The sequence below is a fragment of the Marmota monax genome, unplaced genomic scaffold (genome assembly GCF_021218885.2).
Source record: "Marmota monax isolate L192 unplaced genomic scaffold, Marmota_monax_Labrador192_F-V1.1 WCK01_AAM20220418_F8-fsc00131, whole genome shotgun sequence".
NCBI classification, from domain to species: domain Eukaryota; kingdom Metazoa; phylum Chordata; class Mammalia; order Rodentia; family Sciuridae; genus Marmota; species Marmota monax.
In genome coordinates this window covers 5,012,284-5,039,232 of record NW_026693141.1, presented here as the reverse complement: position 1 = coordinate 5,039,232, position 26,949 = coordinate 5,012,284, and the positions used below count along the sequence as shown (strand labels likewise).

Below are 26,949 nucleotides of genomic sequence, written 5' to 3'. Positions count from 1 at the left end.
GGGCTGGGGGCTTAAGACCCTGGGTTCAATCCACAGCACCAAAATAAACAAAATATATAATTCAGTATTTTCTAATGAATTCAAAGGGTTGTACAACCATCACCATAACCTAATTTTTAAAGATATACTTCACAAAGCATAAATTCATCTTTGTGTACAGTTCAGTAGTTTTTAGTAAAGTTGTACAGCATTTCTTTTTTTAGTAAGATAGTTGTACTTCTGTGACCAAAATATCCCAAACGAGGAGGAAAAGTTTATTTGGGGCTCACGGTTTTAGAGGTCTCAGTCCACAGACTGCCATCCAACTCCATTACAGTTTATCATTTGGTCAGTCCATTCAAACTAGGATGGACAGATTAGATTACCATTCTCATACTCTAATCATTGTATCTCTGGACATTCCTTCCTTAACACAGGAGTTTTTGAGGGACATCTCATATGCAAACCATAACACTAAAAGCCTATGTCCATCTCACAATGCAAAATGCATTTAGTCCAGCTCCAGGAGTCCCATAGTCTCAACAGTTTTAGCATTGCCCAAAAGTCTAAGTTCAAAGTCTCCTCTGAGACTCAAAGCAAACTCTTGGCTGTGAGCCCCTATAAAATAAAAAGCAAGTTACATATATCCAACATACAGTAACACAGAATAAACATTATGATTCCAAAAGGGAGGAATAGTGGCATAGAAAGAAGGGATGGGGCCAAACCAAGACCAAAACCCAGCCAGGCAAATAGGTCCTCTGCCCCTTTCTAACTTTTTGTATAGCATCTAGAGCACATGGCCCCTTTGGCCTTGCTAGTTGCAGTGTACATGGCTCTCTCTTAGCCCAGCTTTCTCTGCAGCCAGCAGCTTTTCTTGGTGGACAGTCTATATTACTGGCATCTCTTAATTCCTGGGGTCTCCATTCCAGCTTTGGTTTCACCTTCACAGCTTCACCCTCTCAAGGGCAGCCTACAGGGACTCCAACTTGCTACACTTCTCCTGGACTCACAGGCCTTCCTTTGAAATCTCAGTGAAAGCCTCCATGATTCCTTAATGTTAACATCCTGTAGAACCAGCTCCATATGGATGATGTCAAAGTCTGCTGCTAGCTTGTGCAATACCCAGGCCCCTTGGAATCAGGGCTGCAGTGGCCTTTGGGTGCTACATGGCTCAGCATGGTAAAACAACTTTCTAGCCCCGCTGTGCAAGCAGCGTATGCCATGATCTCTTCTCAAAAGGAATGTTCTCTTCTGTACCCTGGAACCCTCAGTGAGTGTGGTCTTCCAAATTCCTGAGATGCCCTCAAAGCATCTTTCCTGTTGTTTCATGCAAAGTACTTAACACTTATCTTCAACAAGCATACTTGGTCCCAGCCTTAGAAGCCTTTTCTAGGCAAACTACAAGTTTTCAAAATTATTTAGTTCTGGTTTTTGCTCCTTATTCTCATGTAAACCTGGCTAACAGCTGCCAGAAATATCCATGCCACTAACTGAATGCTGTCCTGCCTGAAATCTCCTCCATCAAATTAATTAGTCCACCTTTAATTTCATCCTTACACAAAATCTTAGGACATGAGCAAAATGTAACCAAGTTCTCTGTCAGAATATAACATGAGTGACCTGTAGTCCAACTCCCCATAAAGTTCTCATTTCCCTCAGAATCTTCGTGAGCATTACCCTTTTGACCTCCTGAGCTGCCACCAGAATCAACCATTAGACTCCACTTACAACATTCTAAAATTTTTCCAGCTTGCATCTCTACACTTTTCAAAATTACCACTAACCAGCTCCAAAGGCTTCTGAACTACATTGTCATGTTAGTCACAGCAGTGACCCCTACTTCTTAGTACCAATTTCTGTTTTAGTGAGCTTTTTGTCACTGTGACCAAAATACCTGACATGAACAACTTAGAGAAGGAAAAGTTTATTTGGGGCTTACAGTTTCAGAGATCTCAGTCTATAGACTGCCAGCGCCATTGCTCTAGACCCAAGATGAAGCAGCACATCATAGGCAATTGCCCAGTAGAGGAAAACAGCTCATGGTGGAGTCTGGAAGCAGAGAAAATGGAGGGGATAGGACCACAGAGAAGATGCACCCTTCTAGGGCATACTTTTAGTGATCCACCTCCTCAGCTAAGCTTTACCTGCCTACAGTTACCACTTGGTCAGTCCATTCAAAGTAGGATGGACATATTAGGTTGCAGCTCTCATAATCTAATCATTTTAGCTCTGAACATTCTTACATGAACACAAGAACTTTTGAGGGATACCTCCCATCCAAACCATAGCAATCCCATTATTTAATTGTAGAACATTTTCAACATCCCCCAAAGAAACCCTGGCCACACATAATGGCAGATGTCTGTAATCTCAGCAACTCAGGAGACTGAAGCAGTAGAATCTCAAGTTTGAGGCCAGCCTGGGCAACTTAGTGAGAACCTGTCTCAGGAATGTAGCTTGGTAATGGAACAGTCCAGAGCAGTCCCCAGCACTGGAAATAAAAAGAAAAGAAACCCTATACCATAAGCAGTCACTCCTTATTCCATCCTTCCCCTTCTTCTGGCCCTGTATAACTGCTAATCTTTCTGTCTCAAGATTTGCCTATTCTGGAAATTCCATGTAAATGGAACATATAATATGTGATCTTTTGACTGGCTTTTTTTTTTTTAACAAGGTCCATCCATATGACAACATGTATCAGTTCTTCATTCGTTTTGTTGTTGAATAGTATTCCATTGTTTGGATATACCACATTTTATTTATCCATTCATTAATTTATGTGGACATATGGCTTGGTTTTACCTTGAAGTAGTTGTGAATGAATACTACTGAGAACATAGTATTTTTTTATTATTATGTGAATATATATTTTTCATTCTCTTAGATATATACTTAGGAACAGAATAGGTAAGTCATATATATAGTAATTCTACTTTTAACATTTTGAGGATTGCCACACTGTTTTTCAAACTGACTGAACCGTTTTACAATTCCACCTGTAGTGCATGGTGATTCTAATTTCTCTCTATTCTCACCAATTTATTTATTTATTTGTTTTTTAAAGAGAGAAAGAGATATTTTTTTTAATATTTATTTTTTAGTTTTCGGCAGACACAACATCTTTGTTTGTATGTGGTGCTGAGGATCGAACCCGGGCTGCATGCATGCCAGGCGAGCGCGCTACCGCTTAAGCCACATCCCCAGCCCCACCAATTTATTATTGTTTGTCTTTTTATTATTGCCATCCCATTGGGTATAAAGTAATATCTCATCATAGATTGGATTTGTATTGCCCTAATGACTAATTGTGTTGAGCATTTTTTTTTTCACATGGTCACGGAGAAATATCTATTCAGATTCTTTGTTTTTTATATAGGGTTGTCTTTTTATTATTGAGTTGTGAGTTTCTTACATATTATGGATACAAATCCTTTTTCAGTATATGATTTGCAAATATTTTGTCCCCTTCTGTGGGTTATCTTTTCACTAGTTTGTTGGGGTACGGGGACTTGGTTTGTTTATTATTTTGTTTTGTCTTGTTTGTGATATTGGGTGTCTTTGCATTTTCTTAGTGATGTCATTTCCAATACAAAAGTGTTTAATTTTAATTTAAATGTAATCTAGTATACCTGTTTTTTTTTTTCCCTTGGTTTCTTGATATGCTTAAGATGAAAAGATTTATTTTTAAGTGTTTTATAGTTTTAGTCGTGGCAGGTCTTAATCTATTTGGAGTTAATTTTTATATATCATATAAAGTAGGAGTCCAACTTCATTTCTTTTCATTTCCTTTCATTTCTCTTCTGTTTTTAAGGTAATAAGAATGTGGTAACCAGAGAACACTTGGACCGTATGAAGAATAGTTGCATCGTTTGTAACATGGGACATTCCAACACGGAGATTGATGTGGTAAGATCAAGTGTTCATTATTGGGGCCTTTTCTTTTTTCTTTTTATTTTTCAAGAAACAAACTAAAAGAACAGGATCATCAGCCATCATAAGCACAACTGTCCTGGCAGAGTTGTCCACATCTATTCACTTTCTAGCCCTCTGTGCTTGTGGATATCTTGAAGACTCTTTGTCTTAATTTAATCATTTCAAATGATTGTCTTCTTCCATCCAAGCTTGATACCTATTATATACTATAAGCCATTTTCTCTCTTATTTTTGTATTGAGAGCCGGGGAAACTCAAAAACTACAAGATATAATGAATGTGAGTCAGAATGGTAGTCAGTATTGTGGTATTTGATTTTACCATAAAGATAAGTATAAGTCCATATAAATAGGTCAAGGGAGAGAAACCTGTGGGCTGGGATGAGTACATTGCTTAAGATTAACTGTGACTGTCAAATACTGTGGTTTCTTCTTTTCTCTTCCTCTTTTACTAGGCTAATTCTCCCCTTAACATGTTTTCTGAACCATAGTAATTGGGTCTGTAGGATTCACAAACAATCCAGTGCTATTGTGTAATAATATGTATACTTCAAACCTGGTAACTTTATCACTGTAGTTCTATAATTTGATTATATTCACCCTAAAATTTTCCAGATATAATAGCACTTGGTCCTAATAATACTTGGTCCCAAGTCATAGTTAATAGAGGTGTTATTTCTTTTCAGGCTTACCATAGTATCTCTCAGTTGACTTTCACCCTGGTTTTACATTTTTATGGCATCTTTATGACACAACTGTATTTCTCTCTGAGTAAATGGCTTAACCATAGCATCCTTCATGTCCACTGAGGGCTGCTCTGATTGAGCTTCAGCATTTCCAGGTAAGGATTAGTTGATATATTGAGAGCCTATTGGATAATATCTATTTTACCTGGTTCTTTCTTTTAACCCTGTGCTCTGTGGTTATTAAAAATAGCTGGCAGGGGCTTGGGATGTACCTTAGTGGTAGACCACTTGCCTAGCATGCTCATGGCCCTGGGTTCAATCCCTAGAACCACAGAAATAAATAAAATCTGGCAACACAATCTACTAAAGCATGTTTGTACCTTGGGTTGTCAGTGGAATGGCCCCACTACTGTGTCTTACCATGCATGATAGTTTACTTATTAATAATTTAGTTATCCATGCATGGTAATGCACACCTTTAATCCCAGCAACTTGGAAGGTGAGACAGGAGGACCCCCAAGTTCAAGGTCAGCCTCAACAACAACTTATTGAGACTCTGTGTCAAAATAAAATAAAAAGGGCACGGGATGTAGCTCAGTGGTAGAATGCCCTTGGGTTCAATCACACAAGAAGGCCATATTTGAGCAAACTTTATTTATTTATTTATATTTTGGTGGTACTGGGAATTGAATTCAGGCACTTCACCGCTGAACTGAATTCCCAGACCTTTTTATCTTTGATTTTGAGATGCAGTATCACTAAGTTACTGAGGCTAATCTTGAACTTGAAATCCTCCTGCCTTAGTTCTCCCAGTAGCTGGGATTACAGGTGTGCACCATTACACCTGGCCTGTTTGAGCAGACTGTAAGGAATTCACCATGTAGATTTTTTGGTAAGGAGCATTTCAAGCAGAAAAAACAGCCATTACACATGCCCTGAAGAAAGAGTGTGCCTAGTCTATTTGGGGAACAACAAGGAGGCCAGTGTGCTCGGCCCAGAATGAGTACAGGGCAGGGAAGATGAAGATGAGATCAGGCCAGATTTCATAGGCCTTGTAGTGCATCCTAAGTTTTCCTGATTATACTCTGAGAGAAACAGGGAGCTATTTTAGGGCTTATAACAATTCATCTTAGTATTAACAGGATGACTTTTATTTTAAAAGGATTACGATAGCTGTTGTGTTGCTAGTCCAGTTTGCTTGTATTGCTAGGTAGATGCCATCTTTGCCATGACATGAATCAAAGACCGTCTCTCACTTCTTTTTGTGGTCTTGGCAGAAAGGTATATGACTAAATTATATAGTCCAGAAAGGGACATACTCAGAAGGACTTTTGAAAGATTAAATTGTCAACCTTTGGTGATAGTGTTTCAAAACATATAAAGTGAAATTTAAGGAAATAGCAAGCAATTAATAGTTGAAACCAGAATATTCATTTGCTGTTTAGCAAATGTATACTGAGTACTCATTCTGTTCTGTTTCAAGTACTGATTGGTCAGAGAAATAGCAGTGCACAACATCCTGCTTCTCACAGAGCTTATATTCTATTGTGGGAGACAGATAAAAAATAGTTATTGTCAGTGCATAGTATTGAAGAAAAAAGCAAAGTGAGAATATTGAAGATACTATTTTAGTTGGGGCAGTCAAGAAAGGTCTCTTTTAGGATATGACATTTGGGGGAAAACATGAATAAAAGATATGAGCATTCTGTTCAGAGAATGGCAAGCTGGGGGTATAGCTCAGTGGTAGAGCACTTCCCTAGCAAGGGTAAGGCCCTGGGTTCCATCCCCAGCACCATCAAAGAAAAAAGAATAGCAAATAAAAGATCCTGGGGTAGAAACCTGCTTGGTATTTGAGGAACAGAAAAGAAGCTGTGGTGGCAGGAACAAAATGGGCAAAGGAGTGAAGACAGAGTTAGCTCAAGGAGGTCGGGGGCTTGCAGGGGTTTTTATAGGCTATGATAAGGAAGAACTTTATTCTGAGTAGGAAGGAAGCCATTGGATGGCTTCAAACAAATTAGTAACAAAATCTGACTTGTGTTTTAAAAAATTAAACTCAGAAACTTTAAAAATGTTCTTCCAGGCAAAGAATGATTTAGCCTGAGACTTATTGTTGATTATATGCTTTACAGAACTACAACCACAGTTGTTCTCCTGCAGTGCCGGGGGAACAACGACTGATGTGCACTGTTCAAAATCATAACAATATCAGTTTGTGCAAGCATAATAATGGCTAATTTACAGTGGGATGTATGCTTAGTTTGGGATTGTAGTATGCATAGAGAAAACTTTTCCTGGTAGATTGCTTAAAGATTATAAATCCAGAGTGAAGCCATCTGAATGTCTTTTTTCTTTTCTTTCATTTTTTGGGGTGGTAGTGGTACTGGGATCTTATACATGCTAAGCACATGCTCTACAATTGAGCTTCATCCCCAGCCCCTATTTGTATGCCTTGATCATATAAAGCTGTGTCAGTTATAGGTTAGGAACACTTCTGCCAAGGAGTATGACTACCACCCAGATGTTACTAGTCAGGTAATTGGAGCACCCTGGCCAGTGGTAGAGATAAGTGTTTCTCTCTCTCTCTCTCTTTTTTTTTTTTTAACTGATCTTTGGGTTCTTTTCCCTGAATCAGAGCCAATCTGGTGCTTTAGTACACAGCCTCTAGAGTCACCAGGGAGTAGCTCTTGGATCTACCTGGTTATTATTCTCCATGTGATATTTCTAAAGGCTAAAGGATTTACCTTATACACCCTTAACTTCCCCAAATGGTCCATTTGCTTAAATTCTTTCTAACTCTATTCACAGTATTTTCTCTTTTTTTTTTTTTTTTTTTTTTTTTTGGGGTGGGGGGTGTGTGCGCGCACGCTAGGGATCAAACCCCAGGCCTTTGTACATTCTAAGCAAGCACTCTAGCACTGAGCTATGCCTCCAGCCCCTAAAATTCTAATTTCAAAGTAATGCTTGTTTAGTTCAAAATTTCAAATAACATTAATATATTTAAAGTAAGAAGTACAAATTGGCATTATGCCATATTGTACAATAGCTTGATTTCTTTCACTTAATGGTTTTCACATTAAAACACATAGTTTACTTTTTTTATTCTTTTAGAAGTGTGAGGTATTAAACCTAGGGCCTCATTAATGGTAGGCCAGTGCTCTACACCTGAGCTACATCCCAAAGCCCCTACTTTTTTTTTAAAGACTTGAATAATAGTCCATTGTATAGAACTGTCCTGCTTTGCTTAGCCATTGCTTTGTTGATTATTTTTTTCTATTATTAAATAATGCTAGATTGAACATTCTTGGGCACTCATTTCTGACTTGAGCAAGTATTTCTATAGGAATCCTAAAAGGGAAATTAATTGGTAAAAGATTAGGTACATACAAAATTTTGCTAGCTATTGCTAAATTGCTCTCTGTAAAGATTGAAACAATTTATAATACTTGATGTTTCAAGAAATTTTATGTTTCCCATCTACCTAATAAAGAAATGCCTCAGTCCATGAATATGGTTCTGAATACATTGAAATATAATTATGTCTGTTTTCCCACTAGATTGGTACTTCTTCAGGGCAAGGACCTGTGAATTTCCAAACATTAATTGAGCACCCCATTGTATGTTTAGATGGAACTTAGAGGTATAGAAATGAAAAGAAGATATTGTCCCTATCCATAAATCATTTGCATTCTAGTAAAGGAATCCAACCTTACCTATATTTGTGTCCTTTACTACAATACTTAAAATATGATATGTGCTTAATATAATGATCAGTGTATAGCTTAAAGTATTTCTCTTTGGAAACTTAGTATTTGGCAGAATTTTTCAGTTTTATCAAGTGAACCAATAGTTTTAAAATATGAATTTTAGGCATTGCCTGTTGAAAGAAGGGAGCAGTTGTCTTAAGTGTTCACCCTGAGACTGTTACTTGATTGCTGCTGTTAATAAACTTAACATTTTTTCTCTTGTTCTCTGAATGTACAATATACAGAAATGGAAGGAGGGTGAGCCATTGGGAGCTTTACTCTACCATACAGCATTTCTTTAAAGCCTACCTCACATTTGCACTTAGGTCACAAAGCTTCTGTAACCTTAGGGTAAACCACCATCATTAATAAGGTGGAACTTGGGACATTGGGACATGAGGGTAGAACCTTGGCCCCAGCATGCTATGTCTAGGACATTCAGCCTTCTCTAGCTAATCCCACTCAGCTCTTATCCTACTTTTTGTCTGTGTCTCTCAGCACTTATGTATTCAGTTTGCACTATATTAGTTTGCACTAGTTTGCATGTTGCTTTGTAAGTATTTTCCTCTCACATATGTATTGTTTTGTGTCCCCAACTAAAGTGCAAGCTTTTTGAAGGCAGAAGCCATGCCTTTGGTTTCTTTTGTATTTCCCATAGCACCTTTTACTGTGCTCAGCAGAGTGGGCGTACAATATGTGTTGTGGAATGACATCCTGAGTGATCTCTCCCTGGCTGGGCCTAAGATTAAATCCCCTGAAATGGAACAGTCCTAACCAACCCAGGACAGGTATTCTCCATGTGGCATGTTGGTTGCTCTTTTCAACTTGCTATTTGAAATGGTTTCCTTCAACCTCTTTCTGACCTGACATGGGACTTGCCATGGCTAATGATGCTCTTGCTGTATGTGTTCTAGGCAAGTCTGCGGACACCAGAACTGACCTGGGAACGAGTGAGATCCCAAGTTGACCATGTGATATGGCCTGATGGCAAGAGGATAGTACTGCTGGCAGAGGTAAGACTGAGGCTGGCAGAGATACTCCCCGCTGTCAGGGGAGACTCCAGTACCCTAGTCCTTTCCTCCTCAAGTTCCCTTATCTTTTTCAATCCCTTCTCTTAAACACAAGTTTAACTACTTTACCAAGAGATTTTTCTTCTAATTGTGAAAGATCTTTTCATTCAACAATTAAGAAACTATTTTAGTTCCCTACTTTTCACCAATTATCCTGTCTCTCCATGTCACTCTCCACATTGAGTCACATAATAACTATTACTGTGGAAGGAATTAACAGAACAGAATCTCTTTGAGTGATGCTTACAAAGAGATAATGGTATTTGTGGGATGATATAATCAGAAAGCACAAAGTAAGTATTCCTGACTAACTCAGACTATCTTGGGTAGGCTCTGGAAAAGCTAAGTCTTTGCTGATCTGTTTTTTTTGAGTGTCCACTCCCATGAATTGAGCCAAATGTGTAGTAGGTACTCAACTCTATATTGGTTCTTGATATTTTCCCCTCCTGGTTTCTTCTTGAGTTTCATTCCATGTAGCCTTCCCTCTCATGTCAGTGTTTTCTTTCCTTTCCTGAAGGCTTCTCTTCCCCAGTCATAGGAATCTTGATTGCTATGATAGCCCCTATTCTTATTGCTTTCTCTTTAGGGAAAAACACCAAAATAACAAGGATAATACTACTTTCCTTGGGTTTTAATTTTCAGTTAGTTTTCTTTTTTTTATATTAAAGAAAATAAATTTGAAAATGTAACTGATAGCCTGTTTTTATCTAGGGGCCCATAAAGTTAAGTTTGAGCATCCTTGCTATTCTCTTCTTCTTTTCCTAGCTCATCTCACCTTCTCAAATACTTTAGGACATTTATACAAGGACTGATTATTTCTTCACAAGGAAAGAGTGGGTATGGATAAGGGATGGGCAGGTTGATTAAATGGGCATTAATAGCCCACTGTCTGGTAACTTATTTTTAGTTTCCTGGGAGGTCCCATTTAATAATTTTGCTGTCAAAATCAAGCACCACAGGTGTTTTTTGCTATTTTGTTGAGCAAAAAGAATGGTCAGGCTTCCTAGAAAACAAAATAGTGAAGTGTGGCATGGAGGCAGTTCTGGCTCTTCTGCCTGAATTACACACTTAAAATTCAAGGCTGTGAGCTGGGGATGTAGCTCAATAGTAGAGCACTTGTCCTTCATGCATGAGGCCATGGGTTCCATCACTAGCACCACAAACACACACAAAAGAAGAATCAAGGCTGCCCTTGAATTCATAAGACCCATTTTGAGAAAGAAGCAAAAAATCATCAGTTTCCTAAATTCATAGATATCTTTCTTCACAATCTGGAGAGACCCCCACCTGACAAGATCATTGTCTGTGACAGTCTTTCAAAGGGATGTCATTCCTCAGAAGGAGCGTATTTTGCTATAGAGTGTGGAAAATCCAAGAGAAATATTCCCTTCCTTGGCAGTATTATGTGACTGTGCCTACTCCTTTTTGCATAATTCCATAAATTATTTAGTTAGTACCTTCAAAGACACACAAAAGGTCAATATCAGTGATCATCAGGGAAATGTAATTTGATTTTTTATTTTTTTGTGGTGCTAGGGATTGAACCACAGGGTCTTGTGCATACTAGGCAAGTGGTTCACTGCTGAGCCACATATCCAGCCCAGGGAAATGTAATTTTAAACCATAATGAGATATCACATCACTCTAGTTTAGAATGACCATTATTGCCTAGTGCAGTGATACACACCTGTAATCCCAGCAACTCGAGAGGCTGAGACAGGAGGATTATAAGGTCAGTACCAATTTAGCAAAGTCTTAAGCAACTTAGTGAGATCCTGTCTCAAAATAAAAAATAAAAAGGACTGGGAATGTAGTACAGTATTAAAGTGTATCTGGGTTTAATCCCCAGTACCAAAAAAAAAAAAAGAATGACCATTGTGTGTGTATATATATATATATTTTTTTTTTTAAGACAAAAAGATAACAAGTGCTGGTGAAGATGTAGAGAAAAGGGAACTCTTGAATACTATTAATGAGAATGTAAATTTGTACAACCATTATGAAAAACAGTATGGAGTTTCTTCAAAACTAAAAACAGAACTATCATCCAGCAATCGCACTACTTGTATATATCCAAAGCAAATGAAATAAGTTTGTCAAAGAGACACCTGCACTCCATTGCAGCACTGTTTACAATGGTCAGGAAATGGAAACAACCTACGTGTTCATCAACTGATAAATGAACAAAGAAAATGTGTACACATAAACAGTGCAATACTATTCAGCCATAAAAAGTATGAAATCCTATCATTTATGACAATGTGGATAGAACTGGAAATCATTATGTTAAGTGAAATAAGTTAGGCACAGAAAGGCAAATACTGCATGAAGTCACACATGGAATGTTTAAAAAAAAATGGATCCCATAAAAGTTGAGAATAATATGGTGGTTACCAGAGGATGGGGAGAATAGCAGAGAGGGAGGGATGTGGAAAGGTTGGTCAATGGGTACTAAGTCATAGTTAGATAGGAGTAAAAAGTTCAGGTGTTTTATTGCACAGTAAGATGACTACAGATTACAATTATGTACTGTGTTTTTCAAAAACTAGAAGAAAGATTTTTTTTTTTTTTTTTTTTTTTTTGTACTGGGGATTGAACCCAGGGGTGCCTAACCACTAAGCCACATTCCCAGCCCTTTTTAGTTATTATTTTGTAACAGAGTCTTGTTAAATTGCTTAGGGCCTTGCTGAGTTGCTGAGGCTGGCTTTGAATTTGCAGTTCTCCTACCTCAGCCTCCTAAGCAGCTGGGATTACAGGCATGTGCCACCACTCCCAGCTTAGAAGAAAGGATTTTGAAAGTTTTCACCACAAAGAAATGAAAAATGTTTGAAGAGATTGATATGTTTACCCTGAATTAAACATTGTATAGTAGATACATGTATTTAAACATCACATGGTATCCCATAAATATGTACAATTTTAGGGTTTTTTTGTTTTGTTTTTGTACCACTGAGGCTGGCTTTGAACTTTTCATCCCCCTGCCTCAGCTTCCCAAGCTGCTGGGATTACAGGCCTATGCCACTATGCCCAGCCAATTTTACTTTTTATGTACCAGTTAAAAATATTTTATATAAAAATTTTAAAATACTTAAAAAATAAAATAGATGTCAAGTAACTTGTATGTATTGAACACCTGCTTTTTGTCCATCAGTGTTAGTAGGGAAGGGTTTGGGAAATGGCAGTCATTCTCTTCTCTCACTCCTCAAAGGCCAGTGACATTCCTAACCCCTTTGTGTCTTTACCTTTGACCACTAGGGCCGTCTACTGAACCTAAGCTGCTCCACAGTGCCTACATTTGTGCTCTCAATCACTGCTACTACTCAGGTGAGACCTCCAGAGTAGAATAGCAGTGGGCTGGAAAGGGTCCTTAGACCAGCTGGGTTTCACTCTATACAGGGTAGATGGCTGTGAATGGCACGTCAGCATCTATCTCTCTGCTCTTCTAGGCTCTCGCCTTGATAGAGCTTTACAATGCTCCTGAGGGTCGCTATAAGCAGGATGTCTACCTGTTGCCTAAGAAAATGGGTAAGCACATGCTCTTCTTTCCCCATTCTTTCTTTTGTTCAGAGTCAGAGGCTAAAAAAAGGAAGCTTGGGGCATTAATTTCTTATGGGTAGGAAAATCTTTATCTTATAAAGTAGTAGCTAGGAGTCCTAGGTTCCACTCCCAGTTGATTTATCCCATTTTCCACATGGGTTGCCCTAGAGGAGTTCTGACATCTTGTTGTGATTTAGGTTACCTGCCTGTGAATTTTAAGGATTTTTATCTCTCAAAGTATTTTGTATGTAAGAATCTCAGAGAGTAAAAAATATCCCCCTCCAAAAGAGAATCATCTCCACCATGTGACATCTGATTTATTCCATTCTAGGCTGCTTGCCAAACAGCCCCTGCTTTTCATACTACACCTTCCAACAACTAGCCCCCTTGCCTGAGATCAAGGAAAAGACTGAGTGGTTCTTGGTAGGAGTGTAGTTATGTGGGTGTTCGGTACAAAGGTAACATTAAACTCTACTAAATTTTTAAAAAGCCTGCCTTAAACACCTGAATTGACCCAGTGTGTTTACAGATACCTCAGGCAAAGATCAGAGAATATATCAACTTCTGGTTTTATTTTAGCACCTGTTACAAATTGGATATTTTCCCTTTAATAGACAATTAAAAGAATATAAAGGAAATACAGCAGTTCATATTCTGACTGAATATATAATAAAGTTGAGAAGACCAAATACTTAAGAAATTACATAAAATCATGTTATTCATAATTTATGAATATTTACTTATTGTACAGTGTATTTAGATAATAAAATATAAACCAAAACTCATAAGACAGAAGAGTACTGAAAGTAAAGCAAACAGTCTAATAGTATTCTTAGTTATTTCTTTCCAGTCTCCCTGAGTGACCCAAAGAATAGAGTCCAAGGCAGAACCAAAGTTGTAGCCTCCCATTATTTAGTCCTCCTACTATCCCATTTTTTTCTTTTAGACCCTAAGACTTATTGCTTTTTTCATCTCTCTTTCACCCCTCTGGGAAGAAGGAAAGGTTGAAGGCTGAAAGAAGAAGAAATGTTACAACTTTGAAAGGCACTGGGCTTCAAAAAAAAAAAAAAAAGCAGCCATTCCTTAGAATTGAGGGTCAGTGAGCAAAAGTTAAGTTTTTTTCACTTGGCTTCAGGAATTAGAAGGTATCTTACAACTTTTTCAGGCCCTACTTAGGGAGGACAGCTAGATAGGAGGCATGAATGCTCATACCAGGGCTTCTGTGGTCTATTCCAGATGAGTACGTGGCAAGCCTACACCTGCCCACCTTTGATGCCCACCTGACAGAACTGACAGATGAACAGGCCAAGTATCTGGGACTCAACAAGAATGGGCCCTTCAAGCCTAATTACTACAGGTGCTTGGGCTTCCCAGAAACCAGGGAATCCTGTGTAGTGAAGAATTTCCTGCTCTGGAATTGGTCTTCTTTTCCCCTACCACATACATCTGCATGAACACAGAATAAACCCACCACCCCCTCAGTGTCACCTGCAAGAGATTCTTTGAGACCTTCTGCATACATTAGTGTTTCCCTTCCCCAAGAAATACTGTTCTTTTTTCACTGATGTGAAGAAAAATCACAATCATCTACACTCACCATACCCTCCAGAAAAGCCCCTGCCTCCCTGTTACACCTTAAGTAGGCTCTTCTTGTTCTGTCATCCCCCACTACCTGATAAAATCAGTCTTATCTTTTTTTTTTTCCTCCAGGTATTAAGTGCCTGTAACTCAAGCCAGAAGACATTATAAGGAATAGAACTCCACACCTTTTCTCCACTACTATCCAAGAAAGACCTAGCAAGCTGCTCCTTCAATCAGCTGCCCGCCGTGCTCACCCTGTGTGTTAGGTTATTTATTTATTAAAATCTAGAATCCTGTGCCTGTAGCCTTGGCCCAGAGTGTGGTTACTGCTCCGAGGGCCATGAGAGCTACAGAGGACAGACTGAGGAAGGAAAGAAATGGGGGACCCATTCCTAGTGCATCATACACATCATTCCCCATTGACTCTGAATCCTCAGCAATGGCCATTTTTCTCATGTTCAGGCTCAGGAATTAGTCCAGGGATTCCAGGCCTCCTGTTCCCTGGGTTTTCTGGAATAAATTTTTAGCAGCTGCCTTTCTTAGCTTTGGCCCTTCCCCAGGTGAGGCCTTTGGGAGCCACTGAATTAATGTGACCTGAGTTCCCAGCCTTGACCATCACTATCACTGCCTTCTCTATAAAAAGGCTAGTCAGGAAGGAGTGTTAAGGCCTTGGCAAGCTGCATTAAGAACTTAGCTGGGCCTGTGACTGTGCCTACTGGGGTGTCCTTCCTTACCCAGCATTCCTTTCTTCTTGAATATTTATGTCCATTTTGATGCTTTCTGGTTCCAAGAGGGATATACCTTCATGATCTCGTCAACAGCTCTGATGTTTGTGAGACTTTTTTTTTAACCATCTTTCCAACCCCATCAAACTCTACTCAGGAAGTGAGAGCCAGTACCACCAGGACCCATAGTTTTATTTTCTTGTCATTTTACTGGATATTTTCCCAGGAAGACCCCTTCAGATTGGCATTGTCTCAGAAAAGGAGGGCTTGTTGTGGAACACTGCTTGCTTAAACTTTTGTTATTACCTAAAAATACTTCTGAAACTAAGTAGGGAAAGGCATACTTTCCCAGGGATTTAGAGGTTTAAGTCTTTGGAAATGGGACAGGTGTTTTAGGCCCACTACTTGACACTCTCAAGAAGCAGGTATGTTTGTTCCTAGAAAAGACTTGGCAGCTTGACTGGCTGAGGGGTAGAGATGACACTATAACCTGTATCCAGATGACCAAAGCTAGTTTGACTAGCTTGAACCTCATCATTCATTTATCCCTTTGGCCATTGCCATGGTAAAACCAACTACAATTTGATCAGTGGTCTTTCTTCAGCTGGCATATCTTTGTGTTCTGACCTTTTTAAGATTTCTGTTTCAGAGTTCATTTCTTGAGTAACTCCAGCATTATAAAAAATATTAGTAATGCAAGCAACATGGAATTTTATATCCCACCCAAAAGTTGAATTCCTGTTAGAGGCTAACTTGCTGACTTTAAGGTTTCCATTTGGGACCACATTAGTTCTAAGGATTGAAGTCTGGAATGACTCTAGGAATCTTGAATTAAATAAGTCTCTCTTCCCTCAACCAACCCTATTTAATGCTCTCATGTTTGTTTCCCATTTTTTCCTTATGATGGTCTGCCTCAAAAGTCTCAAGACCAAGGTGACTCAAGGAAATACCAGACCATCCAGAGTTACTAAAACCTTCCTATCCTGACCACCCTCTACCTCCACCCTGTTCAACTTCCCCTGGTCTTCACATATACCCTTAGAGCTAGTCTGGAAATGTCCTTTCTTCTGGAGATACGGAGGTATAACTTGGTAGATGGCTATTTGCACCATTAAATAAAATATAGACTCAGCCCATTGAGTCTGGTTCTTCAGAGGCCATTTCTTAGCACTATTGGAAAAGTGCCACATACATGACTATATTCTAATTTATAAGGAAGACTATAAATGCTGAAACTTCTGCTAGACTAATAAGTTCTTTTGCCTGCCCAGTTCTGATGGTTGTATTAATTGGATCTCTTTACCAAAAGATTCAGATCTTACCTCATCTATGTCCAGCAGATTCCATTAGACAGATATCTGGACTCTTGCCTATTATGTTCTTAGACCAAAAATCATAACCTGCTGTTTCTCAGCAAAGCCTTGCTCTCTGTGGAGCTTACTATGTGCTGGTACTTTTAACACTCTGTCTCACGATAGTGAAGACACTCACTCCAAATAGAAGAGGAGCCACATGGGCTTCTAAGTTAGGTTGTCAGTGTTGCTGCCCATGGTGAGCTATTTGCCTCTGAGTTTCAGATGACCTCCCTTCCTCTCTCTCTGGGGACCCTGTTTCATCAACCATTAAAAAGAAGGAGTCCCAGTCCTCCTATTTGGATTGTTTATTAATGTTGGAATCTGATCATTATTCCCTCTACCCTTGGAATCAGACCAAATATGTCTTCTTTCCTCTAGCCTCTCACCTTAGATGCATCCTAGGTATCAGGAGGCATGGGAAAGAAGGCTGATTTTCTCTTTGTATGTGACCCTGGCCTGTGGGGATACATACTATTTTATCTTCAATGAATTCATGCTACTTTCAAGGTCTTTTTGCCTTCTTAATGGAAATATTCAATTTCCGTTTTTTCTCACTGAGAAAAAAATGCATCTAGTCTACTTTCCCTCTGTCCTCCCAACTCCCCATCCTACCTTCCCAAGTGAGCATGGCTCTCTGTGGCCACACACTCCTGCAAAGCTTTTTTGCTGCTTGGCTTTTATCTGAACAGATCTGAAATTGCTGCTCCTGTGGTTATCTCAAAATTAACTTTGTCATGGTTTAAAAAGAATCAAAATGCATTGTTGCATTAAGCTTTTTTAATAAAGGAAAATTATGGAAAGAAAATAGGCAACACCAGCAAATTATATGTGGACAAGTCCTAAACTATACATACATATATATAAAAAAAAATCATCTAGTTCTCACTATCATCTTATTAAAAGGAACAAAAACTTCTAAGGATCGCCACTTCTGAGAAGCTCTTGGAAATCTTTATGTCTAAGTGATTGTATTAGATCAGCAATAATGATTATGTAATCTCAAAAGACAAATAAAATATTCTTAAAATGGATTCTTGTCTTGAGAGTATTCCTTCTGTTAACTAGGAACTCAGAAATGAAGTCTCTGGGCAATGAGCTAGCAAGCCTGCTATAGGGCAAGGATGTGAAAAACCAAAGCAGTTACTACTGGTGTGTTAGAGTTAATTATACCTTGAAACCCTTATTCCATGCTGGGCCACTCCACTAATAGCTTCTCCTCTCTCCCACCACCACATCCTGGCTATGTTTGTAAAGAAGGTGCCTTGTCAGAACCACTACCCTGGGGAATTGAGGCTATAGTCTTATCAAGGTAGAGAAACTAAAGGATGGTTCTAGGTCCTTCAAGCCCTCTATGCCCTGCCTTTAACTAGAGAGTACAGAAAGTTAATATCCCCACAGTTTGGGACCAAAGGATCCAGATACTCAGGACGTAGTTACAACCAGCCAAAGGGAAGAGCAAAATGAATCATGGAGGATTTTTTTTGTTTTGTTTTTTTAAAAAGAGAGAACTTTTTAATATTTATTTTTTAGTTTTTTCGGTAGACACAACATCTTTATTTTTATGTGGTGCTGAGGATCAAACCCAGCACCACCGCGCATGCCAGGCAAGCGCATTACCGCTTGAGCCACATCCCCAGCCCATGGAGGTTTTATTCTAACTCAGGTAACCCTGGAGGATGAATCCATTCACCTGATTTTTCCCAACTACCAGGGTAGCCATCTCCTTTAATTGACAACCTAAACTAGTTCTATGTACTATATGCAAGGTGTTTTCCTCCCTATCAGAATCTTCTGCCTCTTTGATTTCCATTTATTTAAACTAAGGGCCATTGGGTTAAAATATTTGGGGCAGTTGGTAGTGGCTCAAAGCTTGTGCCATTCCAGTTAAGAGGAGAATGCTGCTAGCAGCTAGTAATGAGGCCTGTGAGTCAACTGGCAGGATTTGTTCCCTTCCAGCAGGGCTTGACACCTCCTTTGTGAAGAATGGAAACTTGGGTACTTGGGTCTTAGTTTCAGACTCACAGGGTCAGCCTGGCTGCCCACTGCTGTGCAAGTTTCTTTACCTCACAGAATTGTGGAGAGGAACTTGGACTTTGAATCAGATTAATTTGGGTTTGAATTCCAGCTCTGCCATTTACAGGTTTTGTAAGTTGGCCAAATAATAAACCCAATCAAAGCTCTAGTTTTCTTGCCTGTAAAATACATAATGCATATCTCTTAGGACAAAGATTTAATGACCTGTTGTGTAAAAAGTACTGCTTACGAAACCTGGCACATACTGCTTAGTGCATAAACATTAATTCCCTTTCTCATTTTAGGGCCCTACAGACTCTGTTGAATTATTACACCCACACATGCCCTTTCTGCAGAAAAGAGGGTGTTCTATCCTTTTTCTACTGTATTATCCTGGCTGCCTAATACCCTAAAAAACAAGGTACTTTAAATCACCCTGCATCTTATTTAAGACAATTTAAAGTTATCTCAATGCCAAGTGCTATCTACTTAATCAAGTATTTGACTCCATGGATTAGAGCGCTTAAATGGGAAGAAGGTATGTTTGATCCTTGTGACTAGTAACTATACCTAATCTATACCTCTAAACCTCTGACAGCAGCCTGAGTTTCAGTACAAGGGAAATTGGTAGTGTAGGGTTTGGGGGATTTTTTGTTGTTGTTCTTTTGGTATTAGGGATTGAATCCAAAGGTGCTTTACCACCAAGCTACATCCCCAGTCTATTTAAGGACAGGGTCTTACTAAATTGCTTAGGGCCTTAATAAATTGCTGAGGCTGGTCTTGGAACTTGTGATCGATCATCTTGACTCAGCTTCCCAAGTTGCCTGAATCACAGGCATGCACTACTGCACCCAGCTGGTAGTGTAGGTTTTAAAATAACCCAACACTGTGGCCATCCTTGCAATATGAAAAGACATGTAGACCAGACCTGACTAATTAGCTCCCAAGTATATTTGTGGGTGTCTTTGTGGTCAGTGGTATTGATGACTGTCATTCTTTCATTGAAATATAATCTAAAAGAAAATTTGTACGCCAATTCCGTGGCCAATAGTATCAAGTTTTCAGTTAATCTGTGGACTCTTGTTACTCCTTCCAGTTTTTTTCTGGATATTTTCCTATATATGACAAGTTCTGTCATATCTGTTCATTCTTTGCAATCTCCACAGCACCAATTTTTCAAATCCCTTCTTTGAAAGTAAAGCCAGGTGGAGCTCTAGGGTCAGGATAGGCCAGAGGAGATAGAAGGCCTATCCTCATTTCTGCTCCCAGTAGATTTCTTTGCCCTAGGGATAGGCAGGAAAATGAGCAAAGCCTCAAAACTGACCACTGGTAGAGATTTCTGCCTCTTGTGGGAATACTACTGATTTAGTAGGCTCTCAAAAGAATATAAAGTTCTGGGACTATCTGTCCTGGAGGTATGACTGCTTAGGAGAAATATTGGGAGAAAGAACAGTAGATAATGAATTATTTTTAGTAAGAAACTCAATGGGCTGTGCTGTGGCAGTTTTATCAAATTAAAGCAGTGATGAGCTAGGCGTGGGTTGTGAATTTTAATGCAGAGTATAAATTTTTAAGAGTTTAAAAATTATTCTCTGAAAAAATTTCAAAATCAAATAATTTAGGCCTTGAGCCAATGACTTTCTTGGAAATTCACATCAGCTCAATTCTGAAAACTAGGAGACCTCAATAGGCCATTTCACTACACAGGACATCTGCAATATCTAGAGGCAATTTTGGTTGTCACAGAGAATGCTACTGGCATCTACTGAGGGGAGGCCATGAATCCTACAATGCATGGGACAATCTCTCATAATATTTTTTTCAGCCCCAAATGTCAATAGGACAGAGGTGGTGAAATCCTGTGTTAAACCTACAGAAATGAAGTATACAAAAATTAATGAAACTTGGCCCTACTCACAAGAAGTTTATATTCACGTTGGGGCAGTCTTGGGAATGGGAGAGTAATGGGAAGATGGGTGAGGTCAGTAAGGAGATGTAGGGGATCATAGAAAGGAACCCAGAAATCTCCAAGTGGTGTTTTCACTTGCCTGCCGTGATCTGTCATCTACCAACTGGCAAAGGGAAGAATGAGGGAGAGAGATGGCAAGAAAGGGATGGAGGTATCCCTAAGATATGGAAAAGGGGAATAATTCCTTTGGGAAATGCTAAGATTTGTATCAAGGCAAAGAGGAGTGTCAAAAAGAAGGCTTTCTGAACAAGAAGGGGGTGATAACTAGAATGTTTAAGGAATAACCAAAGTCAACCAAGAAAACAAAAGTTTCCTTCAGAGAACAACATAGGCAGGACACAGACAAGATACAATATGATACATTGGGAACTGCCCGCAAGGAGTACTCTGTGAGTACTTGTTTCCTCATCAATAATAATTGATTCGTGAGCATAACCTGTCAGAGGCATGACTGATACCTGTAAAGTGCCTAGTGTAATGCCTGCCTGGCATCAAGCACAGTTCAACAAGTCCCCAAATCCTTTCCTACATGAACTGGGCTGTGGATAGTGGTCTGGTTCCACCCATTCCCTTCAGTGTGCTTGTTTGGAGCTTCCATTACCAAGTCAGAGCTGCCAAAAATATTTGCCACAAGCTGCTTTTTGGATAAATTCAGGAGATGGAAAACCACACAACCTTCAATTGCCCCTAGTAACTCTGAGCCCCTAGGAAGGATCTTATAAGAAAAGGAAGGAAAGGAAGAAGGGCTTGCTGTCTATTCACACTATGAGTAAGGTGCCCGCACAGCAGAGAAGGGAAGATGACCAGGAGCAGCCCTCAAAGCACCAATCCTACTCCTCAACCCTCAGTCCCCTAGCCAGCCTTCACTCTGGGAGGGATGCGTTCTCTTCAGAAAGCTTCCCTAGAGAGCGAGTTCTTCCACCCGGCGGTGCCAACCTTCCCTGCGGCTAAACGGAATATGGGACGTATGCAGCAGCCAGGATTTGGGGATCTGGAGTGTGATAATAGGGAAATGCAGACGTAGTGGGGCAGGGAGCGGTGACTAGAGCTCCCGGAAAATGTCTGGAAGGAGGGAGAGCGCTCCGAGACACCAAGCGAGAAGCGAAGACGTAAACCGCCTTAAGATCAAGGACCCGTGGAGGGAGGGAGGTGGAGCGGGGAGCCACCTAAGAGTGTCGAGGCACCAGCAACGCTGAAGGAATTAAAAAGAAAAAGAAAAAAGAAAAGAAAACGGGGGGGGGGGGTAGGGAGGAAAATATTCCTTGAAAGAGCCCCCACCTCCTCCAAGTCCAGCTCCGACCGGTCCAGCAGCCAATCGCGCAGCGGGGTGGGGCCTCTGGGAGGGGTCACAGCCAATAGTGGCGGAGAGGCAGGGCCTGGCTCGCGGCGCGCGGCGGCGGGGTCGCCCCGGGCAGAGATCGCTGAGGCGCGCCGCTGACCCGCGGCATGGAGGACCCTGCGGCGTCCGGGGCCGGGGGACCGCCCACCAATGGCAATGGAAACGGCAACGGCGGAGGCAAAGGGAAGCCGGCTGCACCCAAGGGCCGGGAGGCGTTCCGCAGCCAGCGGCGGGAGTCGGAGGTGAGGAATTCGGAGAACCTTGGTTGGGACTGTGAGACGCCTGAAGGCGGGAAGCGGCGGCTGAGGTGCTTCAGCCTCTGCCCGGGAGCCCCCGGCGCTCGCGGGCGGCCCTCCTGGAGCCAGTGCCTGCAGGGTCCACCGCAGCGGGACTTGGTTCTGCAGCGCGACCCTTCGCACGTCTGACTGTGGGGCTTGCCCCAAGCCCCTCTGGCCTCCCCTGCCCGCTCTGGCACCAAGACGCAGCGCGGTAGTGAGCGTACCAGATACTTTTCAAATATTAATCTCACTTGTTCGTCCCAGGAAGCAAGAATTCGGATCCGGTTTTACAGGGGAGGGAAAGACGCAGAGAGGTTAAGGGGCCAACCTCAGGGGTGGGAGGCCATAGCTGGCTGCGGGAGGGAAGGTCGACCAGTGCGTGGCCCCTTTCCCACTCCGGGGTGCCTGCGATGGGCCCCCAGGCTGGTCTACATTGGCCGCGGGTCTCCTGCCCTTCTCCTGCCACCACCTACCCCGCTGGGTGTGGGGAGCACTTGCGGACATCGGGGCCCTGCCCGTAAGGGTTAAATAAGACAGGATTCAGGTTGGGGCTGTTTGAATGGAACTAGATACAGCTAGGAGTGTGAATATTTGGGTCTCTTCCTCCTCTTCTAAAAAAGAAATCCTAACTAGGACGACGAAAGGACTGAATTATTATCACTCCTCCACACCCTCACCCAGCCAGTTTTCATCAACTATCCAAGAGTAGAATTGGATCTGAGCAGGGATCAGGAGAATAGATCAGAAACTGTCAGAGGTGGAAGAATCTTTCGGTATCAACTGGTCTATCCCTTTCATTTACAGAGTAAAAGAGACAGAACTAACTTGTCCAAGATCAGACATCTGGCATAGTGAGTGGCTAAGAACACCAAGCTTCTTGGTTGGTCAAACCAGGTTTTGAATCCCACACTACCTTTTGCTGTCTATGTGGCTTTTGGTAAATTACCAAACCTCTCTGAGCTCCAGTTTCTTCATCTGTGAAATGGGGTTAGCTGCCTACCGCAGAAGATTGTGATAAAGTCAAAATGAGATGATTAAATCTAAAATGTTCACGTAATTAATTGGTCAGTACATAGTAGCTCTTAACTATATTACTATCATCATCATCATCAACATCATCATCATCATCAGAGCTGGTACTAAAAGCTAGGTCTTGGTGTTCCAGTCCACAGTTTATCACTGGATAGTATTTCACAGCTTCCCAAGTGATTTCAGGTATGCTTCCTAATCAGACACAAGCCACATAGGAATTGTTATCTTCCTTTTCATTATTTTTCCCCTCCCTCCCCAGCAATTGAACCCAGAGCCTAGAAAATGCTAAGTATGTGCTCTACCACTTAAACTTCCAATCCTTGCTTTTTAAAAGATAGAGGTAAAGGAGGTGAAAAGACTGGCCCAAAGTCACTACCTCATACAAGCAAGAGCTCAGCCCTTTTGTCTTCTGGATCATATCTACATCATCTCCCTCCTGAGGGATCTGGTGTGCTTCCTTCCCCTGCAAAATTGCTAAAAAAAAAAAAAAAAAAAAAAAAAAAATTGGTAGGGGATGAATTATTTATTAATTCAGCAATACATTGTTAATTCAGAACCTACATGTTAAGTTCTCAGTCTCACAAAGTTATTGAGGCCTTTTGATATGTCAGGCACTGTTTTAGTTTCCAGGGATACATCAGGGAACAAGAAAGGTCTTTGCCCTTGTGCAGTTAACTAGAAAGTGGGGGCAGGAGACTGACAATCAGCAAATAAAATAATTTTAGAGTGATATAGTCTATGAGAGAATTCAAAAACACTCCCTACCCCTAATCTCTTCTGAAGTAGGAGGCATGTTCCAACTATCAAGTTGTCCTTCAGGAAAAGGCTCTGATAGTACTTTGCTTTTGCCAATGAACTTGGTGTCTGGAGACTCAGAGCTTTCCACTTGCACTACAGTTTACCTGCTTATTGTCTGCAGCTGTATTCTTCATGCCTGGAAATGAACAACTGCAGTGATCATCTCTATCTGGGTTCAATGCCTGCCAAAAGCCTAGCTGGAAAGATTAGCTTTCCTCTACCTTGCACTGCAGCAGGATGTACCTGTCAGTACATCCCCTATCACTACAATACCCAGAAGCCAGATCTGTTCTCTCTCTCTTTTTTTTTTTCCTTCTCTTTGCTGTCCTGTGGAAGACAATGCTTAGAGGAAATTATTTTCTTTTTTCTCTAGGGCTTGTAGATAATTACTAGAAGAGAATTACTGTTGGTACAGGGGGCACTGTTGACCCACCCTCTTCCAAAGCCTTAAAGGTACATGAACATCTCATGCACTAAAAAAGGAAGTTAGAGAATAATTATTTGCTTAATAAGAAGATTCATAGCTGGGTTCAGTGGTGCACGCCTGTAATCCCAGTGGCTTGGAAGGCTGAGACTGGAGGATTGCAAGTTCAAAGCCAGACACAGCAAAAGCAAGGTGCCAAGCAACTCAGTGAGACCCTGTCTCTGAATAAAATAACAAAATAGGGCTGGGGATGTGGCTCAGTGGTTGAGTGCCCCTGAGTTCAAACCCCTGAACCACCCCCTGCTGTAAAAAGAAAATTCATAATAGGTTTTACCCCCACCCATCCCCAGTACCATGAAGAGAAGAGGTAAGAAAGAAAGGAAGGAAAAAAGAAAAAGATTTCACTCTTACACTTCTTTTAGCCAGATCTTCTTGTTTATTGGTTCTAAGGTCCTTGACAAAGTTTTAAATGTTGTGTGGGAAAATTAAGGGCAACAAAGTGAGTTTTTCTAAAATTTAACCTCACTATATTGAATTCAAAGGATGTATGCAATTTAAAATTTTAAAACAGTGGTTTTCAAACTGTAGGGAGCAACCTATAAATGGGACCAACTTTTTATTTTTTTGAGGAATAGGATAATAGAAAACATCAGTTCATCTCATATAGTAAGGGTAAATTTTTATTCCAGTTCTTGTATGTTATATAAATTATATTTATTATTTTCTGAAAACAGTTTTTAATGAAACCACTTTATTCTGAGGTTGTGTTCTTCCCATTTTTGGATTATTAAGCTTTTTAAGTTCCTCCTTACCAGAATAAGAATAAAACATTGTGGGTTGTAGCTTATGGTTGAGCACTTGCCTCACATGCATGAGGCACTGGGTTTGATCCTCAGCACCACATAAAAATAATTAAATAAACTAAAGATATTGTGTATATATATATATATATATATATATTTGTGCCCATAATAAAAAACTTGGAAATCTTTGTTATAGTAGAGTTAAACATGATTACATGATTTGCTTTGTTGGCAGTGTAAGTAAACATCTTGTGGTATACAGACAGCCACAAAAATATCCATTAGAGTTGAAAATTCCCTTTATAAGAATTATAAGAATTTATAAGAATCTTAGGAAAGATCCCAAGTATTAAAAAAATTGTAAGAGTATTATAACTTTATGTTCAAAATTGGAGAATTGCTTCAGTAAACCAGTAGATATCCATCCATGTATGTAACTATTTAAAGTAATTGTCATAATAATATGAGAAGAATGCTCTTATAATAAAATATTAAAATTATAAGTAGAGTAACCACCCACATTGTGCTGCCAAGTGCTAGGTGTTATGCTAAGTGCCTTTCCTATTAACTCATTTAGTCCTTATGTCAACTCTGTGAAGTAAGTCCTATTATTCTCATTTTACAGATTAGAAAACTGAGCACATCAATTTCCAACAATTCCCTGACACAACCTGGATATCTTACATTTCAATTCAATTCTGATACTACCTAGAGTTATCTCATACCCTACATGTTAAGTTCTCAATCTCGCTTTAGATACCAGCCCCAGTGGGTAGAATAACTCATAGAACTCAGGAATGCATATACTTATGATTACAATTTTTTAGTAAAAGATACAACTTAGAAACAGCCAAATGAAAGGTATGAGCCTAAAGTAGAATGGAGCATCTATGCCCTCTATTAGGGAACCATACTCCTAGCACATTTATTTGTTCACCAACCCAAAAGCCACCCAAGTAGTTGTTTCATGGTTTTCATATGGAGTTTCATTTCTTAGGCATGATTAAACCATTGACCATGTGACTGAAATCAGTCTATAGTCACCACAATTCAGGTGGGGTGGTGCTAAGTTATATCTTCAAAACACACACTTGGTTTTTCTGGCAGGGCCAATTCCTCCCTTGAAACTATCTAAGGACCCTCCATGAATCACCTCATTAGCATAACTTCTGATATGGTTGACAGGGGCTCATTATGAATAACAGACAGTCCTATCAAGAAGTTCTAAAGTTATTAGGAGCTCTGTGCCAAGAACCAAGGGCAAAGATGAAATATATTTTTTATACCACACTGAGGCACAGAGAGATTAACTTGCCCATGATCACATAGTATGTGGCAGCTAAAATTCAAAATTTTAAAGTTGTGTAAAAGAAAATACCCACAAAATGCTTAAAGAGGTAGGATTATATTAAAAGTATTTTTAATATGGTTATATATGCAACATCATAGGAAATTAAGCCTTTAATTCAACTTGGAGTGGAAATGGTACCCCATTTGACAACCTTAAGTTGTGGAATATTAGGGCTGAAAAAACTCTGTAAATGAGGACCTCCACAGTATGAGACATGCCCCAAATCATACAGGGGGTTAATGACAGAAATAAGGCTAAGATCCATTTCTTGTTCTCTAATAAGTTGTCCATCTCATTTTTTAAGGTATCAGTTAGATGTCCCTCTGGTCCAT

General features: G+C 40.1%; 2 protein-coding genes across 8 annotated transcripts in view; both read left to right on the top strand.

Annotated features, from left to right (window-relative positions):
* The window catches only part of Ahcyl2 (adenosylhomocysteinase like 2), a 189,194-nt gene extending 171,553 nt beyond the window's left edge, over positions 1–17,641 (top strand). For all 6 annotated transcript variants that reach the window (XM_046455069.2, XM_046455068.2, XM_046455073.2 and 3 more), the window contains 6 exons: positions 3,794–3,888; positions 9,257–9,355; positions 12,668–12,736; positions 12,859–12,937; positions 14,186–14,306; positions 14,660–17,641. In XM_046455069.2, coding sequence (XP_046311025.1) covers positions 3,794–3,888; positions 9,257–9,355; positions 12,668–12,736; positions 12,859–12,937; positions 14,186–14,306; positions 14,660–14,666 — 470 coding nt within the window. In that variant the 3' untranslated portion in view covers positions 14,667–17,641. The remainder of the gene's footprint in view (positions 1–3,793; positions 3,889–9,256; positions 9,356–12,667; positions 12,737–12,858; positions 12,938–14,185; positions 14,307–14,659) is intronic.
* Positions 17,642–22,002: 4,361 nt separating this feature from the next.
* Strip2 (striatin interacting protein 2) overlaps positions 22,003–26,949 on the top strand; it is a 46,231-nt gene continuing 41,284 nt past the window's right edge. For both annotated transcript variants that reach the window (XM_058582852.1, XM_046455102.2), the window contains exon 1: positions 22,003–22,173. In XM_058582852.1, the coding sequence (XP_058438835.1) occupies positions 22,039–22,173 (135 nt within the window). In that variant the 5' untranslated portion in view covers positions 22,003–22,038. The remainder of the gene's footprint in view (positions 22,174–26,949) is intronic.